Source organism: Trichechus manatus, unplaced genomic scaffold (assembly GCF_000243295.1).
Source record: "Trichechus manatus latirostris isolate Lorelei unplaced genomic scaffold, TriManLat1.0 scaffold00330, whole genome shotgun sequence".
NCBI lineage: Eukaryota > Metazoa > Chordata > Mammalia > Sirenia > Trichechidae > Trichechus > Trichechus manatus.
Window position 1 is genome coordinate 888,451 of NW_004444266.1, and position 19,663 is coordinate 908,113.

General features: G+C 44.6%; 1 protein-coding gene across 1 annotated transcript in view; it reads right to left on the reverse strand.

The window, feature by feature from the left end:
• Positions 1-7,694: 7,694 nt before the first annotated feature.
• Positions 7,695-19,663, reverse strand: part of XKR5 (XK related 5) — a 32,978-nt gene continuing 21,009 nt past the window's right edge. Inside the window, exons 6-7 of the mRNA XM_004390822.3 lie at positions 12,557-12,668; positions 7,695-9,934 (exon numbers count right to left, since the gene is read on the reverse strand). Of these exons, the coding sequence (XP_004390879.1) occupies positions 8,772-9,934; positions 12,557-12,668 (1,275 nt within the window). The 3' untranslated portion in view covers positions 7,695-8,771. The remainder of the gene's footprint in view (positions 9,935-12,556; positions 12,669-19,663) is intronic.

The window sequence follows — 19,663 nt, forward strand, 5'->3', positions numbered from 1 at the left end:
TTAGAGTGTCCAGCCACCCTGACTTGCCCGGGGCTGCCCGGTTTTCCACCACCCGTCCGTGGGTTTATCATACTGTGCTGCTTGGGTGTTGTGATGCTGGAAGCTATGCCAGTGGTATTTCAAATACCAGCAGGGTCACCCGTGGTGGACAGGTTTCAGCAAAGCTTCCAGACGAAGACAGACTAGGAAGAAAGGCCCGGTGACCCACTTTCAAAAATTAGCCAATGAAAACCCTATGGATCACAACAGAATACTATCCGATATAGGGCTGGAATATGAGCCCCCTAGGTTGGAAGGCCCTACACAATAGCTGAACAATGGACTCAAACACACCAACGATCATGAAGATGGCACAAAACCTGGCTACATTTCATTCTCTCTGAGTCACAGCCGACTTGACAGCAACTAACAACAACTAACACTATCTACTTACAGCAGAACAAGTCTTCGGAAACCCCGTAATCCCCGGCAAGCCAGACAAGCCGGTCATCCTAAACGGTATGGAAAATAGAATCAAATTCGAGGACAGAAAACTAACAGAGGACTTGTATATTTTAAAGAGAGTAACCAGACTTTGGAGACCTTGGTGACAGAGTGGTTAAGAGCTATGGCTGCTAACCAAAAGGTCAGCATTTCAAATCCACCAGGCACTCCTTGGAAACCCTATGGGGCGGTTCTACTCTGTCCTATAGGGTCACTATGAGTCGGAATTGACTCGATGGCAATGGGTTTGATTAACCAGACTTTTAATGTAAAATCCTTTCTTGGTGCTTAAAAAATCTTAGTGTAATAAGCATTTAGCTTGAAAACTGATTCAGGCAAGTGCTCAATAGGAATTTAAAAGCCCCAAGCTTGGCATGACAGAGTATACTATGAAAAACCAAACAAACCACGGTTCTGCTGCACAATTCCATGGACTAACCGAGCCTCTGGTCATTTGGAGGCATGAACTGAATGAGACACTTCATGGACATTTAGGCCTCACAGGAGGCTGTTGCTAATGGTTTGCTCGAGGCCTTTCCCAGCGGGTCCTGTCTGTTCTGAGTGAACCTCTTTTCTCTATTCTGAAAGAGGTGAAGGATGCAGGAGAGAAGGAATGTGGAGAAGCCAGTCGGGGGAGCTTGAGCCTTCTATCTGGGCCTCATGTAGTGCCTGACTGAGGGGCCCTGCTTTCTGGGTCTTCTCTTACTATGAATCTCTTGGGTTGCTCTGGTTGCCTTTCCAAGTATTGTGAAAATTGCTGGCTTTTAGAAATTGGTAGAATGAGTGGGGTTAAAAGAAAGGAGGGAATATAAAATCAAAACTAAGGCAAAAATTGCCAATGCAAAAGCCAAAAACATTTGTTGATGAACCTCTAGAGGAAATGCATATCAAACCCTTTTTTGATTTATAAAAACAGAACCTTCATGTCATGAATATTAAGTCTATTTCTGGAAACCCTGAACCTTTAGGAAATATATAGAATCTGTTTCTGGATTTATAAATTCAGAGCCTTTGGTCAATGTACAGTAACGGTTGCTGGTGTTATAAGTTCTACGGCTGTAAGTTTCAGGATAGTGGTGGAGAAGTAAGACAAATGAAGTGTAGATATCCACCTGCTGGGGTAGGTGATTGTTCAGTGACTATTCATTCCCTTCCCCCACCTCCATGGAGGAGCATGCTCCCTGCCCCAGAGCAGTTAGGCTTAGTGACGTGACTCCTTGAGGTCAGTTGGATGTGAGTGGATGTGATGGTGTGTCAGTTAGGAGCCTGTGCCTTAAGAGGCATCATGTTTCCACTCATCCTCTGGGAATTTCTGACCTCCACCTTCAGAGGAACCTGTGTGGACACTGTCTCTCTAGCCTAGGACCCAGAATGAGACATGTAGAGTTGATGTGACGTTGACCTGCGGCCTGAAGAAGAGATTCCTGAGCTGGCCTGCAGACCCGAGTGAAAAGTATGTCCTTGTTGTTTTACGTCACAGAGATTTTGTGCTGTTTGTTATGCATCAAAAGTGGACTAATACACCATCCTTTTAATAAGGAACTTAATCTAATTAAGAGTCCTGTTGGATTCTTTTTCACAGTGGTACCACTCCCTGCATAAGTAGCTGTAAATGGGTCTTCAAACATTGTCTTCTAGGCTTTCTTCTGTAGTCACAGTAGGACAGAAGATGTATAATCTCTAATCTTTTCCACTACTTAATATATGTTGCTACAGCTAATTACGTATGACATGCCTGCAAAGGCCATAAAAAAATATTAACCAACAGTACAGAATCTAAGTAACTAGATACATAGAAATTAATTGTTTTATTTTCATAATGCATGAGGACTGAGAGAAATTATGAAAAGCAGACACAAACAATTAAAAAGGCCACAGTGTGGGGGCCATTCAGTGTAGAGGCCGAGTTCTGTACAGATTGGGAAAGAAGTCCCAATGGCATCCCGTGTGGTAACCACGCTGGATGTTTTCTGTTTGTCTTTCTAGATCTACTCTCCACTCTGCTCTGGGCGTGGGAGGCCGACTTTTATAGACTGCATCAACAGCTCCTCATCCTCTGGCTGGTGGTTGGGTCTGGCCCACGGTGCTGCCAGCAGATCTGAGGGCAGTAGGAGAGTGGGGAAGGGCATTCGTTTCCTTGGCTTCCTCTTTGCCAAGCCATTCTGGGTTGGCTGCAGTCCTTTTCAAAAGCCACAGCTCAGATCTGATGTCCCCACTGCAGCTCTCTCCTGGTTCTGACGGCACCTCCCTCTCCTTGCCCTAAGGGTGAGAATGGCAACATGGGGTACTCCACCATCCCTTGTTGGGTTCTGTAACTCTGTCCCATAACTTTGTAAACAGCACCTTTGTTAAACTTTCAATTACCATCTTTGAGTGTGCCAGCTGTTTTCTTGCTGGACGCGGACTGACAGAACAGCAGCCATATCTGAGATATTAGAGTCCTCTGTCTAAAAAGGCAGAGAAGGGAGTATGTAATAATTTTAGAAAAATCCACCTCTAAAATAGTTATCTAAGCACTTCATTGCTAGAGGCAAAATCCTTAGTCATTCAGCCATCTCTCCAGCCGGGCCTCAGGGGGGTCAGAGAGCTGAAGAAAATAACCTGTCTCAAGGAGCTTCTAATAGTTAAAGAAATATTTATATAAATCAACCCTAATTTTCCTGGAGGATCTGGACAGCAGAGGCTTCCCGGCTTTTGGTAGAAATGACAGTGAAGGTAACAGGTGTACAGTTTGTAGTGTTTATGGACCCCAGGTGTCCCTTTATTGTTTCCTATAGGGAGTCCCTGTGTGGCACAAAAGGTTAAAGTGCGCGGCTGCTAACTGAATGGTTGGCAGATCAAACCCACCCAGGCACCTCAGAAGAAAGTCCTAGCAATCAGCTTCCGGAAGGTCACAACCATTGAAAACCTTATAGAGCACAGTTCTACTCTGTAACACACGGGGTCACCGTGAGTCAGAATGCTGGTTTTGTTTTTTGTATGTTTGTTTTTGGTATGTAGTTTTGTGGAAGAAGAGGAAACTGAGGTAGACTTAAAAAATTAAGAACAGTGGCTGGACAGTTACAATAGCAGATATAAGATAAAAATGTCCTTAGAGCAAATACCATGGGAGCAATTGAGACATTTCTAAGTTCTGGGTGGCAGGTCACTTCTTGAAGCAGTAGCATTAATAGAATACATAAAACCAGATTCCGCTCCCAAAAGCAACATCGCCAATCCCTGGGTGGCGTCTAAGTGGGGTTAGAGCTATACAACGCTGGGGCTGGGAAAGGAAGTAGGTGAGTGGAATGAGGACCCACTGGTAGTGAGGTATGAGGCTCTAAGGACAGTCTTAAGGGTGGGAGAGGCTGGAGGGGACTAGAAAGGTGGAATAGAGGTGGGTGAGTCTGGCGACCACACAGTAAGGATTTAGTTCAGGCCTCGCTTCAAGTGTCAGCTTCACCTCCTACCAGCTCACTTGTAAAATAGGAGGGAGGCTAATACCTGACTTGAAGGTTGTTGCAAAGAATAAATGATGTAACACAGGTACCTCCAACCTCGAATATGACACCCATTGCCATCGAGTCGATTCCAACTCATAGCAACCCAACGTGACAGAGTAGAACTTCCCCATCGGGTTTCCAAGGCTGTAACTCTTCACCGAAGCAGACTGCCATGTCTTTCTCCCTCAGAGTGGTTGGTGGGTTCAAACCACCAATCTTTTGATTAGCAGCTGAGCACTTAATGTCCCCACCACCAGGGCTCCTTGTAACACAGGTAGGAGCTTCTTATACACTGGAAACTGCGAAGGAGAATCAAGGCACCACTGTACTTCACATTCAACTGCTGAGGCATATACAGAGAGAGGCCGACCACTATGTCAGTGCCAGAGCTTGGCAGCTGGGCCACGCTGTAATGACGCTGGACTTCTGTAAACTAGTCTAAGGCTTGTTCAGACTCTCTTATGTTGCCCATACATTGCAGACAAATTAAGCAGGCTTACAACAGATCCAATTCCAACCCACGAAAGGCACAACCAACTAAAATACAAACTCTAATACAGATAGTTAGATCACACTGCTAGTGGTACTCTAGAAAAGCTATTATCTTGGTATATTTAGTTGTGGTTTAATATATAATGGCCTAAGAAACAGCTACTAAGCTACGACTAATATTCTGAGGAAGAAAAAAGCAGCCTGGGAACCGGTCTGACATTCACAGCTAGGCCATATTGTTCTCCTGTCAGACACAAACCAACTCACAGTACGTCAGCATCACATAAGATCACTCTAAGACCATGATAAAGCAAGACAAAAACAAGGTCACTGTGCAACCTATAAAATACCCAGTGTCCCCTTCTCATCAAATGGCTGCCATTTCTTTACCAAGTACAGCTTTATCCTTGCTCTAATCTGCACTCCCTAGAGATAAGGTTTATCGTGATAACCAACCCTAGAATTGCAGAGCAAGAGTCCAGAGCAAGTCTCTGCTTCCTTAGGCTTTCCCCAAAATTACCCAACCAAAATCTAAATCCTATAATCTAAAATTCTTAGTTATCTAGTGCTGCTATAACAGAAATATTTTAAGTGGATGACTTTAACAAACAGAAATCTATTTTCTCACAGTTTACAAGGCTAGAAGTCGGAATTCAGGGTGCCAGCTCTAGGGGAAGGCTTTCCCTCTCTGTTTGCTCTGGTCCTTGTCTCTTCAGAGCTTCTGCTCCTGGGCAAGCTTCACGTGGCATAGCATCTCTCTTCCTCCATCTCTGCTAGCTCACTTGCTTGTTTAATCTTTTTTATATCTCAAAAGAGTTGTCTCAAGATATACCCTACACTAATCCCGTCCCACTAACATAACAAAGAAAACCCAATCCCAAATGGGATTATAACCACAAGCATAGGGGTGAGGATTTACAACACATATTTTGGACACAATTCAGTTCATAACACACCCTCTCACTGAGGCGAGCCACAGTTCCCCATGGTGTGGGTTCTCCCTCACTGCCACAAGTAATAAACCCAACTTGTTCAACGACAGGTGTGTTCCTAGTGGTCTCTGGCTGGAGGATGTTAACACTGCTGTCTCCAAAGGCCAGATCTGTGCTTTAGGGTCCTGATCACAGAGATGAAAATGAAGGGTAGTAATGTGGAATGCTCTGTCCAATAACAATGTCCTCAAGATAGCAAATGAGCAGTCAGGCAATGGTGAATCTTTGGCACGGACGGGAAAGACCTGAAGTCCTGGCTCAGAAAAGGCCCTTCTGCTGTCCTGAGCAGTCGGCAGAGTTGCTGTTTGTTCTCCACGTCCTCCTTCCACCTGGCTGAGGCCTGACGTCTCTTGGGGTGAAGTGTCACATTATAGGCCGGGAGTTCTGGTTAGGCTCAGTGGGCACCATATTACAGATAACTTCGAAACCCAGCGGGTTCAGGAAGAGGCTCAGTGAGGGCAGGAGACAAATTATATCATTATAGGTCCCTTCCATGCACTTGTTTGGATTCTCTGGTTCTCCTCTTCCCCACAATGAATGAACATTCTGTAAAACAGACATTAACATTCCTCACCTGCTGTCCCCACACCCTGTGAGTACAGCCATCTGAGCCCTGGTGTCAGGACCTTCAAAGTCTCTGAGTTGAATTTTGTACTTCTTGAATTTCCTCCGTAGTCCTTTTGCTAAGTGGTTGCGCAGGCTTTGTTTGAACAACTCCAGCGCAGTGTAACTCCTGACTCCTGAGATGGCCTGTCCACCTTTGGACAACTCTTAAAGATCTTGTATTGAGCCCTAATGTGCTTCTCTGTGGCTTACATTAGGCCAGGCAGGGAGAAAATCGAATCTTTCTTCCATAGGACAGCCCTTCAGGTCCCTAAAGACGGCATCATGTCCTTCTTGCTAAGCAAAACTGCAAGTTCCTGCAGCCCAGCCTCACAGGGAACTCGACTAAGGTTATGGACACACTCCCCCTGCTGAGGGCCAGGGGCACACAGTGAGTTTCCTCCTGTCTAGCTTTGTTGCCCCAGTGCCTAGCATTCAGTGATACTCTATAAGCATTTTTTAAAATTAAGTGCCCGTTTATTAGTCTTCTCTAATAAATATTCGTATTTCTCCTGATCCTTTTCACTACCCAGGATACACTTTCTGGACGCATGAAATAAACAGGGCCCTGCAGGAGGCCCATGCTGCGCTATGAGCCCCTTGAGGACAAGTACAGATCTTGTTGACTTCTGTAGACTTCGTGCCTGATACACTCAATAAATATTTCCTAAATAAATGAAGAATTTCTAGCTTTCTAGCCTATTCTAGGGTTAGAAACTTTGAAAACGAGCCAATTCCTTGTATCCCACCCCTGCCTTTTACCTATGACACAAATGCCTTTTTAGCAGGATATGCACTAAAACCACAATTAATCACTGAAGCAGTCACTAATTAATTAGTTCATCCTGTAATTTCCCATTGCCTACCTTGTGCCAGGCACTGTGCTGGGCACCGGCATTACAGAGCTCAAAGTCAGAATTTTCAGCTCTTAATTAGCATTCAAGGGACGACCACTTCAGTTTAGGAAGACATCACCAGAGTGCAAAGAACCACAGAGGCAGCCGTGGAGTACAGCATGGGGCAGAGGACAGAGGGGTAAGGAAGGGGTGGGAGGCCGGGAAAGGTTTCTAAGCATCACCCCTTAGAAGGGAATAGGAGTAGAATGTGGAGTAGGGGTCAGTTAGGAATCAAGGAAGATGTCCAAGTTCCTAGCTTGGTGAGAGACAGATGGAGGAGAAAAAAAGTACAATGAGAGTAACTGTGAAAGACTTTGTCCTGTTAATAAACTCTCTGTGTTCTCTATTAACCTGGTGCACCAAAAGTACTTTGCCACCCGTCTACTATCTCTGACTGGCTACGACTTGGGGATACTGACAGCCTGAGAGCTTACTGCACAAAATGTTTGCATATGCTCTTAGCATGCACTACTCTAAGTTATTGTATGCATCCTCCTTCCAAACCAAACCCATTGCCATCGAGTTTATAGGATAGAGTAGAACTGCTTCATAAGGTTTACGGAAGCAGACTGCCACATCTTTCTCCCACAGAGTGGCTGGTGAGTTTGAACCCCTGACCTTTTGGTTAGCAGCTGAGAGCTTAACCACTGCACCACCAGGGTTCCCTGAACCAAAACCAAATGCACTGCGGTCGAGTGACCCTACAGGACAGAGTAGAACTGCCCCGTAGGGTTTCCAAGGCTATAGTCTTTTCGGAAGCAGATTGCTACATCTTTCTCCCGCCAGCTGCTGGTGGGTTCAAACGGCTAACCTTTCGGTTATCAGCTGAGTGCTTTAACCACTGTGCCACCAAGGTATCCTCCTTAGGGCTGTCATATTGTCCCCAAACCCAGAGATGTTGGGAGAGTGTAAAAACCACCACTACCAAACAGCACCCAGCCCTCCACAAGCTGACTGCTTTTCTCTAGGATGGTTTGACTGGCCTCCCTAAACCACTACAAAGGAAGGCTTAACAAAATGATGCAAATACCTACCCACACAGAACAACTTCAAGGTGACGAGTGAGAAACAGAGCAAAAGAGGAAAGGGACGTTTAATCCCTTCTTGTAGGATGAGTGAAATCACCGACAGTATCTCACATCGCATTGCAGGGGGAGCAGAGTTTGGAGATAAGGGACATGGAGCGAAAGTCAGTAGCAGAGAGAAGGGACCTGCAAAGAACCACTGGTGGTCTTCAGGAAGGAAAATATCATTTAGACTCTGCCAAAGTGGCACGGGAATCCCAGAATGACACTTTGCATTTTCAGGGTCACTGATGTTGATGATCAGAACCATCAGTTTCTCAGACTTCCAGAAAGGATTTGCATTACCTTACCACGAGATTTCATAAAATAATTATAGTTAGAATACCTCTTTGAAAGAGACATTAATAACCTCTTAGTGACAGGAGAAGCTAACCTAGCTAACAAGAACCTAGAATAAAATAGGGAGTCTGGGTTTTATCTTTTGAGCTCCCTAGAAGCTACAGCAAAAAAACAAAAAAGGGATAAATAATACAGTTCACAAAAGGCAATGCCAATGGAAGCCTTTTCTCCTCCTCCCACGTCACATCAGCAAGAACACAGTATATGGCTATGTGTGGTATGTGGTGTCCACAAGGGGATCTTAGAGATTTTTCAGCTGAGTAATGGCGGGCCAGAGAGAGAAGCGATTTGTGCAAGGAGTGGGGGTTTCCTAAACCCCAGACCAGTTCTCTTATTATGTGACATGTTGGTGAACTGCTTGGTTTGCTGGTCTACCGTCTTACTCCACCATGACTCTAATCAGATGGAAAAGCTCCTCTCTTGTTTCCACCTTTCCCTCCAGATGCAGTCCCTTTGGATGGATTCAGAGTTAGGGGTCGATGTGAGGTAGGGCTCATCCTCCAGCCTCAGTCTAGTCTTTGGCAATGACATCCACATGCCTACTGTGGCATGATGATTTAGGTCCCTTGGGGGTTCTTGCCGCTCCCCACAATCTGAGCTACCTGAGGTCCCTCCAGGGAAGTCTGTACTGGGGGAGAAGCTTTTGTCTGGGCCCGTGCCAAGGATGGGGCTAATATTAGCCATGGTGGCAGGAAAGGGTTTAAGGACTGGCTGAGGTGAGGCAGGCTGGGCACAGCTGCTCTCTCCCCATCTCCTCCCAGAGTGGGACGTCTGTGGAGACACCTTGTTTTCCTGGTGTGAGGATGTGGTGCCTTCTATGATGGCACTGAAATACAGTGTAGGGCCCTCCTGTCCTTCCCCTTCTCTTGGCTGCCCACTCACACCCCTTCCCTGGGCCCCAGGGGCTATGGCTTCACCCGGCAAAACCACAACTCCCTCCTTTGGACTGTCTTCCCCCTGTGTAGTTGACAGGTTCTGGGTAGGTGCACTGTTGTGATGATCGCTGGTGAAAGAGATGTAACTTGAGGTTTCCAGAGGCTTGGCCTCCGCTTTAAGGACACATTCAACCTCAGAGCCTTCCTTTAAGGCTTGGGTGTCCCAGGGTGATGCTGCGAATTCTTGCTGGGAGAAGACACGCTTTCTCTGCTGGCTGTAGTGTTGACTCAGTTGCCATGCAGGGGGGCAAAAGCAGCCAGTATTTTCATCTCCAAAGGCTGCACTGATCTTTGACACATTTCCTGTTTTTAAGGCAAGTTTCACCAACAGCCAGTGGTGGTGTCCCAGGGAAAGGTCCTCTTTGGCAACCTGGCTTCCCAGACCAGCCTCTGAAGGGCCCCACTCTGGGTGGAGGGAAGCCCCCAGGCATGTCAACTCAGAACCTTCCCCTTGGCACACGTCCAGGCTCTCCAACCTCTCCCCAGCTGGGGCCACAGCCTGCAGAGAAGAGTCTTTCTCTTTTTTATCACCACCTGCAGTGCCACAGGGCTTCCTTATGAAGCCCTGCCAGATGTCTGTGGATTTTGGATGTAGCAAGGTGTAATAAATTACCAGCGAGACGCTGCCTGAAAAAGAAAAAGGAGGACAAGTTCACATTATCTGAAGCTCTGTATCCTCCCTGTGGCTTGCAGATTTTCAGGTCTGGCCACTGTAAGTAGAGTAATATAATCTGGGAGCCAAAATAGGACACTTGTGGAAACATTGGAATGGGATATTTTGGGAGAATTCAAGTAGGCTCCAGCTTCTATAATCTGAAATTTCTAAACTCAAAAATGTAATAACAAAGTTTAAACCTATCGATTCTGTGGTGACTCCAACTGAGTGCTCTAGATATGTGTGTGCATGTGTGTGTGAGTGTGTGTGTGAGATGTTTGCTACAAAGGTTAACTCTGCTTTCAAATAACTGGGTTAAACGCTCAGAATTCAACCGTCAACACACCAGTTGATAGATTCCAAAGGGTGATAGGTGGGTTGGTAGGAAGTAGTCTCAAAAACAAATAAGACCTAAGCAGAGGTTAAACATGCTCATCAAAAATCCCGTATCAAGGAATTTCCATGACCAACAACAACACTTCCTTTGTACATAAACATCTTAATCACATTGTTGTCAGTTTAATTTATTTTGATCAGAAGTGTTGACCACTGCAATAATTTCTTTAACAGAGCATTCCAGTAATCCTCCCACATTATTTCCAGTTTCCTGTTATACTGGATGAAGTGCCTTGTTTCAGGGTGCTGGTTATAAACAGCATGAAACTTGAAGTAAGTTCTGGGGAAAATAACCTAAGGGCGCCAGGAAATCACAGCATGAAAGGACTGTTGTTGCTGTTAGGTGCCTTTGAGTTGATTTCAAATCTTAGTGACCCCATACGACAGAGACCTGCCCCAGAGGGTTTTCTAGGCTGTAATCTTCATGGGACCAGATCACCAGGTTTCTCTCCTGTGGAGCTATTAGGGGAGTTTGAACTGCCAGCCTTTCGGTTAGCAGCTGAGTACTTAACTGTTGTGCCACCAGGGCTCCTATGAAAGAGCCAGAAGGAACCTAAAAGATGATCACATCGGGTCCTCTCTGTGTATCACAGGGGAATGAGGACTGGAGAACTAACAGGCAGGTCTGAGGTCACACAGCTAGTGGCAGGGCTGGAACTGGGGGAAAACAGAGACAGAATTGCTGTGTGTTCAGTATTTACTCTGAGGCAGGCACTGCTCAAACACTGTTTTAAATTCTTGCAATCACCCTGTGAGGTAAATATCAACCTCATTCTTCTACAACGTGCAATGCAAGGTCAAGAAAGATGAACTAAGCCCATAATCACGTAAGTACTAAGTACAATTTTTCAATAAAAATGTATTGATTCGTTGGGATTGTTGCTGGTGTCCCAGGTTTGCACACAGTAGGCACTCAATAAATGTCAGGGGAAAGAAGGAAATAAAGTGGAAGAGCCAAGATATTCGCCAAGCTGCCTGCCTTTCAGCCTGTGCTTTTCTGACTATAATTAACGCTCAGTCTTTCCAACTGAGCACTTCTACAAGGGACACTTGGGAGTGAGGGATGCAGGTAGCACCCATGGAAACGAGGAGTGAGAAGCAGCAGCCCTGGCTCCATTTCACCCCTCTCCTTCCAGCCATCTGAGCACCCAGGTGCTAAACGCCAGCATCTGACTCGCTGTACAGTGCTCTCCTACCGCACGGGGGTCACACACTGAGAGTGAAAGTAAATTCTCCTTGGAAAGACACTAGCTGGGAAATCAGCATGGCAGTTCCCAGGAGCCAGACACATTTTAGGAATGTGTTTGAACATTTATTTTTGAATCAGTGTTAAAATATGCAGAGTAGATAGGGAGGGGAAGAGATTTTTACTTCAGACCCCACTGTGCTCCAGGACAGTTATACTGCCCATGAACTAGAAAATCAAAACGAGCGGCTAGGCTTCCCAGTGGGCAAAGCCATTCATCCCAAGTCTCACTGAGCTCCCATCCTCCCACCAGAAGGCTTGCCGGAAATATGCCAAGAGAACCCAGACCAGCGTGAACTGTGTGTGTAAGGTCTAGACACTGCCAGGTCACATCATGGGCAATCTGGTATTGTCAGCTTTCTCTATATCATTCATATGTACACAAGCAGCTTAGAAATCAATGGCCTGGTATTATTATCTGCTTCCATAAAGATTACAGCCAAGAGAACCCTATGGAGCAGTTCTTCTCTGTCACATGGGGTCACTATGAGTTGAGACTGGCTCGATGGCAATGGGTTTTAGGACCCACATGAGATACTCAGATGGCATTTGGTCTGGCCATTTCACACAAGACAATTCAGATAGAAGTGGACAGGCTCAGCACTGCTTAATGTTATGAGTATAGTCAAGAAGGCAGAAAGAAGTAGGCTGAGTTCAGGGTCTCATCCCCTGGTCTGTGATGGCATCACCATCCACAGTGCAGTGAGCTCCATTCCTCGGTCTCTGTGGAAGCAGATCACCAGATCTTTCTCCCACTGTGCTGGTGGGTGGGTTCAAAGTGTCAGCCTTGCAGTTAGCAGCCGAGGGCAAACCGTCTGCCCCACCCAGGGACCCTGCCAGGTAGGTCCTGTTGTTGTTGTTAGGAGCCCGACTGTACAGCTTCCGACCCTTGGAATTCACTGCAGTAAGACGAGATGTGAGCAAGGTATAAGAAGGCGACATTGGGTCTTACCAATCAGAAAGCCAGACATAACACTTGCTATCATCCACAGGCTGTTCCACGACGCTTCCTGGAGAAAGTAAGTAGCCAACAGCAAGAGGATGATGTTCTCTATCAGCATTACCTATGGAACCAAAGGGAGAGCCATTATACCTTGTCAGGCGCGCACAGCAGCAAGAACGTTCCTCATCCTGAAAACTCTGTAGCAGTACCCTCCAGTCTTGGATGTTGTCTCCTTAGTACCCAGTGGGGCTCTCATTGCTCCACGGCCCTCCCAGAAGCAGGGTTATGGTCTGAATGAGAGCTTCTCTGGCAAAGGGAGAGTCTCCTTGTTTTCAACATGGTTCATTAAAATGTCTGCAGAATTATAAGTGCACAGGAAAGGTAAGGGCACAGCCCAAATTGCTACGTTGGCTACTTTTGGTGAGTCAGACTGGATTGAGAGAAAAGACTTTTATGTATATAATTCTCAATTCTCACATTATTTTAACTGTAAGCATATATTACTCTTATAACATAAAAACTAAAAGTATCTGCAGAGTTCATAAGTGCCACTGAATTCCAGTAGGCTAGAATCAAAACTTTTCATAACATCTTGGCAATTTTTCCAATTATTTAACCCCTTTCAAGTTAAGTTTGGTATGCTACCAGCAGGCGGCAGCAAGGGGGTGTGATCTTTGCTGGTGAACAGCAGCCTTTCTCTGAGGTCCAAGACAGCAGGGCTCTGACAGGAAGCTCATTATACTTCTGGTCCAGGCAAGTTTATTAACTTTCAATTGCCAATTTTTAAATATAAAAATATATTTTTTTATTAAATTAAGTAAATAAACTTGACACAATTTAAAGATGATATATTTAAATACAGTGTATGAAATTAAAAAAAATAAAATAAACAAATATAAATTAGAATACTGTTATACTAAAAGTCTTCCAAAGTTTTGCCCAGGTAATTTAATAGATTCACTTTAACTCTAGAAAATTCAAATGAGGAGAGAATTAAAAACTTTATTTGGAGCTATTTAACAACCCTAACATGTCCATTCTCCCCATACCTCTGGGCTCGGGGTCCAAAAACCAAAAAACCAAACCTGTTGGTGTCGAGTCAATTCCGACTCATAGCGACCCTACAGGGAAGTAGAACTGTCCCATACGGTTTCCAAGGAGCGACTGGTAGATTCGAACTGCTGACATTTTGGTTAGCAGCCGTAGCTTGGGCTCCGGGCAGCAGTATTTAACAGGTTCAGTAGGCATTATTTCAGTACTAAGTGGCATTGCCCAGTGGCCCAATCCAAAAAAAAACTTGGAGTTGTTCTTTGCCGACTCCTTAATCAACTGCATCCCATCAGCTGTCTGGTATGGTTGATTCAAATTCTTAAGTCCATCTCAAATGCATCACCTCTTTCTTATCCTTACTAACATTTTCATTCTGCCCCATTACTTCTTGTCTGGGATCCTATCTGCAGCCTCTTCATTCTCTCTCTGCAGTCTCTCCTCCACACCAGAGTGATCCACTTTACCAAAGATCAGATCTTATCACTCCTGCCTATCTTACCTCGAACAAGCTGCATCTTAACTTTAGGATCAAGTCCCCACTCTTTGACAGCACAAGCTGACCTGTTCACTGTAGCCTCAATCTTCCTTTCCAGGGTCATCTTGCAACATGCTGTCCCTCAAACTCACATTCCACTCACACTCCATTTCCTGTGGAATCCCACATTCTCTACGTTCTTTATTTTGCTTTTACAGCTTTGCCTAAACTGCTTTTAAAGCCCTCCCTGCTCCAGGCCCCACTCCCTTTTCTATCAGGCAAACCTTATCTATCTCTTGAGAGCTAGCTCAAATGTCACCTTTTGTAAAGCCCTCCGACTTCCCAGGCTGCTCCCCTCTTTGCGCCTCTATTGTGGGATTTTGATAACATCACTTCTCTTATCTCAGTGGTTAATTTGTTTGTGTCTTTGTGGCCACTTAGATTATGACCTTCTCACATCCTGGCATCTAATTCCTTTTCTAGCACACCGTACAAGCTCTGTGTATGTTCAAATGGATAAATCAAGAATGAGTGAAAGAAGTTAAAGTTTCTATTTAAATTTAAAAAACTATCCAGAGGCCAATTTCTACCTCTGAAAAAGGAGGTGAGTATAGATGGCTAGTTTTCAAACATGGCTGATCATCAGTCACCTGAAGACTTTTCCAAAATACTGATCCCTAGGCCTCACTCAGACCTGTTGAATCACAATCTCTGAGGCAGGGCCTGGGAATCTCTGCTTTGGGAAGGCTTCCTGAGCGACCATGATAACCAGCCAGGTTTAGAAATAGTTGCACTGAGGCACCCCAAGGCCTCTTCCAGCTCAAACATGAGTTACTTATTCGCCATGCCAGGCAGTGTGGCACTGGTGGGTAAGAGCTCAGCCTGTAGCCTCAGACAAATTAGATTTGAATCTCATCTCTGTCTGGGTAAGCAGCCCTGGTGGTGCAGTGTTAAGCGCTCAGATGATAACCAAAAGGTGGTTGAATCCACCAGCCACTTCAAGAAAAAATGTAGCAGTCTGCTTCTGTAAAGATTACAGCCTCAGAAACCTTACGGCACAGTTCTACTCTGTCCTATAGGGTCGTTATGAGTCAGAATCAACTGCAATGGGTTTGGTTGGTTTGGTTGTCTGGTTAGCTATGTGACCTTCAGCAGGCTACTTAACCTTTGTGAGCCTCGGCTTCTCATCTGTAAAATGGGTTTATCTCATAGAGTTTTGTGTGAAATAAGACAGTCAATGAACTTAGAACAGTGTCCGGTACATAACAATCATCCCCCAAACGTTAGCTATTATTAATGTTTTTGTTATTATTCCCAGAATCTCAAGGTGAGAACAGGGAAGCCATAATGAGCTTCCTTGGAAAGAAACGTTTCATTTATTGAATAAATAAATGGACTGAATAAATAAATACAAGAAAAATTCCAAAAGTTACTGCTGTGATCTGGGGGAATGCATTTCATTGTTTAAGCTATTAGCTATTATTGCTCTTACTTATTATTGTTCACTGGAAATCTGGGTGTTATTAGTTCATAAAAAATAGAGGCCCAAAAAGGCCTGCCTTGAGCGTTATGGTCTCTTAAGAACTATCTATACGGGATCAAATTGACAACAGCAACTCCAAAGATTAGATAGGAAACTAATCCACTCAACAGCAACCAGTTTGGTTTTGGTTTTAAGGAGCAGTGAGTTTATGTTAATGAGGGAGGAACAATTCAGAAAAGGAGGGTGAGAATGGTTGCACAACTTGAAGAATGTAATCAATGTCACTGAATTGTACACATAGAAATTGTTGAACTGGTGTATGTTTTGCTGTGTATATTCTCAACAGCAACAAAATAAATAAAAGTTAGAAAAAAATAAAATAATAGAGGCCCATTCCCCTGACAGAATGGGAGACTATTTTAAGTCATTACTAGTAGGAGTATTGGTGGGGGGGGGGGGGGGGTGTTTTCTAATTGCTCGTGAATGGGTTTAAAATAGCTGAGTCATGGGTGGGTTGGCTCTGAGCTGGCCTTCCCAATGCTGGGACTTCCAGACAGGCCTCTGCTGCTTTTCCTAGGGCTCACTAGGGCCCAGACTCTGCGGGGCCACTTCCCAGTGTGACGATGTAGTTCTGAGGACTGGATTGGGAGAGCCCTGGTCAGGGACAGTCCAGGCACCTTCAGCAGGCTTTTGGATGACATCACTGGTCTATGTTTGCAGAAGAGCACTTCTTAGGGTGCTTAGGCATCTGATGGTTCTCACACGGAGATGGTACGTCACTGTGTCCCTGCAGGGTCTGGCCCTCAGGCTTGTAAGTTCAGAAACTAGGCATTGGTCATCCACCCAGAGGTAATGGCTTCAGGGTTTGGCCACTCAGCCAAATTTGATCAAAAGGTGCTTGAGGTTCTTGAATGAAAGTAAGGAGAATCTGTTGTATGTACTGGATGACCAGTGTCATGGAGCTAGGATTGCCCGGTCCTGCCCACCTCAAGGAGTGGACTCTCATGTTCTAGGCCAGGCCATCCTCTGTGCACAGTGTCTGGATGGACACTGTCCATTCTACATCTCTGAATGTCCCTTTTCTACACTTCCATGGCTGCAACCCCCTATTTTCTCCACACCTGTCCCCCAATGCAATTGACAGTCTTTCCTTAAATGGGTTCATAGTTTTAATAGGTTATCCTGAGAGTTATTTCGCCTCTTTATGGCGATGTTACACGTCTTTGTCTTCATCTCTCATTTATGTATGTATGTATTTAACTCTCAGTTTATCTAGATCTACCATATGCTAGGCAGCGGGCTCTTTGCTTTATATCTATTATCTTATAAATCCTAGCCACAACCATTTGAGAGATGAAAACACTGGGATGGAGAAAAAGCAAGTAACTTTTCTCATACAGCTCATAAGCAAAATATCTGAGTATCAAACCCTAACATGTCGGATGTCAAAGCCTAAAACTCATTTTTTGCACCCTCACTATGCTGCTGGGGATCTAGGCCATGGAGATATGACTATTTCAACTAGATGTTACTCTACGAATATGGAGAATCACTACCAATGTCTGATGGGGACCTCAGGGCCACTATTTTAGATTCCACTCTAAACAGAGTCTAATTTCTAGTTTCCCTACTTAATTTCTCTTAACTCAGTGATTTAGTGACTGAGCTGGGAAAAACAGAGTATTTACTTCTCCTCCTTATGTAATAGCCTCTAAAACTCTGGGGAAATATGCTGACAAGGGTGAAAGTGATAAAAACAAAACAAAACAAAACAAAACAAAATCAGCAAATATGAAAGTTCTCATTATTTAACTCCTGCTTATCATCACACATTGGGCACTGGCAGATGGGTCCATCAAACTAAGAATGAACAGTTTCTGCAAATTGGCAATAACATCAATATTCCATTTTCATTCATGTATAGGGGCTGGAAAGCTGCCATCTTCAAGACACTGGACCAGGCCCTTTCACACATTAAAATATTCAGTCCTTACCACCATACTCTGAGGTGGGCATCATTATTCTTGGTTTTCAAATGTGGAAAATGAGTCTTGGTAAGGTTCAGTAACTTCTTTGGCTATCTGGCTGTTAGGCTGTCTGGCTCCATAGTCTATACAGCCACCAAGCTATCCAGCCCCTCCAAATACAGGAGGTGGCCAGGCAGCCCATCCCTTCCTGGACAAGCCCTGTGTTTTTCTGCCCCTTACAGCTGCTCATGTCTCCATCCTGGAATGTCTGCTTAAGCTGAAGTTCTGTTTATCTTGTAATATTAACAACAGCCTCTATTTATTGTTTACTTTGTGCCAAGTAATTTCTGTATGTTATTTTATTTAATCTTCACAGGAACCTTGCAAAGCTGTTGCTGTTATGTGCCATCCAGTCGGTTCCGACTCACAGCAACCCTATGAACAACAGAACGAAACACTGCCCAGTCCTGTGCCATCCTCACAATCGTTGTTATGCTTGAGCCCATTTTGTAGCCACTGTGTCAATCCATCTTGTTGAGGGTGTTCCTCTTTTTCGCTGACCCTATACTTTACCAAGCATGATGTCCTTCACCAGGGAATGATTTCTCCTGATAACATGTCCAAAGTATGTAAGACGTAGTCTTGCCATCCTTCCTTCTAAGGAGCATTCTGATTGTACTGCTTCCAAGACTGACTTGTTTGTTCTTCTGGCAGTCCATGGTATAGTCAATATTGTTTGCCGATACCACAATTCAAAGGTACTATTTTTTCTTTGGTCTTCCTTATTAATCATCCAGCTTTTCAAGCATATGAGGCTACTGAAAACACCATGGCATGGGTCAGGCGCACCTTAGTCCTCAAGGTGACATCTTTGCTTTTCAACACTTTAAAGAGGTCTTTTGCAGCAGATTTGCCCAATGCAATGCACCTTTTGATTTCTTGACTGCTGCTTCCATGGGTGTTGATTGTGGATCCAAGTAAAATGAAATCCTTGACAACTTCAATCTTTTCTCTGTTTATCAGGATGTTGCTTTTTGAGCCCGTTGTGAGGATTTTTGTTTTCTTTATGCTGAGGTGTCATCCATACTGAAGGCAGTGGTCTTTGATCTTCATCAGTAAGTGCTTCAAGTCTTCTTCACTTTCAGCAAGCAAGGCTGTGTCATCTGCATAACGCAGGTCCTTAATGAGTCTTCCTCCAATCCTGATGCCCCGTTCTTCTTCATATAGTCCAGCTTCTTGGATTATTCGCTCAGTATACAGACTGAATAGGTACGGTGAAAGGATACAACCCTGACACACACCTTTCCTGACTTTAAACCACGCAGTATCCCCTTGTTCTGTCTGAACAACTGCCTCTCGATCTACATACAGTTCTTCATGAGCACAATTAAGTGTTCTGGAATTCCCATTCTTTGCAATGTTATCCACAATTTGTTATGATCCACACAGTCGAACGCCTTAGCATAGTCAATAAAACACGGGTAAACATCTTTCTCGTATTCTCTTCTTTCAGCCAGGATCCATCTGACATCAGCAATGATATCCCTGGTTCCACGTCCTCTTTTGAATCCAGCCTGAATTTCTGGCAGTTCGCTGTTGATATACTGCTGCAGCCTCTTTTGAATGATCTTCAGCAAAATTTTACTTGCATGTGATATTCATGATATTGTTCCATAATTTCCACATTTTGGTGGGATCACCTTTCTTGGGAATAGGCATAAATACGGATCACTTCCTGTCAGTTGGGCAGGTAGCCATCTTCCAAATTTCTTGGCATAGATGAGTGAGCACTTCCAGTGCTGCATCCGTTCGTTGAAACATCTCAGTTGGTATTCCATCAATTCCTGGAGGCTTGTTTTTCACCAATGCCTTCAGTGCAGCTTGGACCTCTTCCTTCAGTACCATCGGTTCCTGATCATATGCTACCTCTTGACCTTGCAAAGTAGGTGGATCTTAATTATTCTTCACAGGAACTCTGAGAATTAGGTGGTATGGTGGCGCAGTGATTAAGAGCTCGGCTGCTAACCAAAAGCTTGGCAGTCCAAATCCACCAGGCACTCTTTGGAAATCCTATCGTGTGGGGATATGTGCCATTAAAATATGGATGTATAAAGGCCTCTATGCTGCACAACATGTTGAGA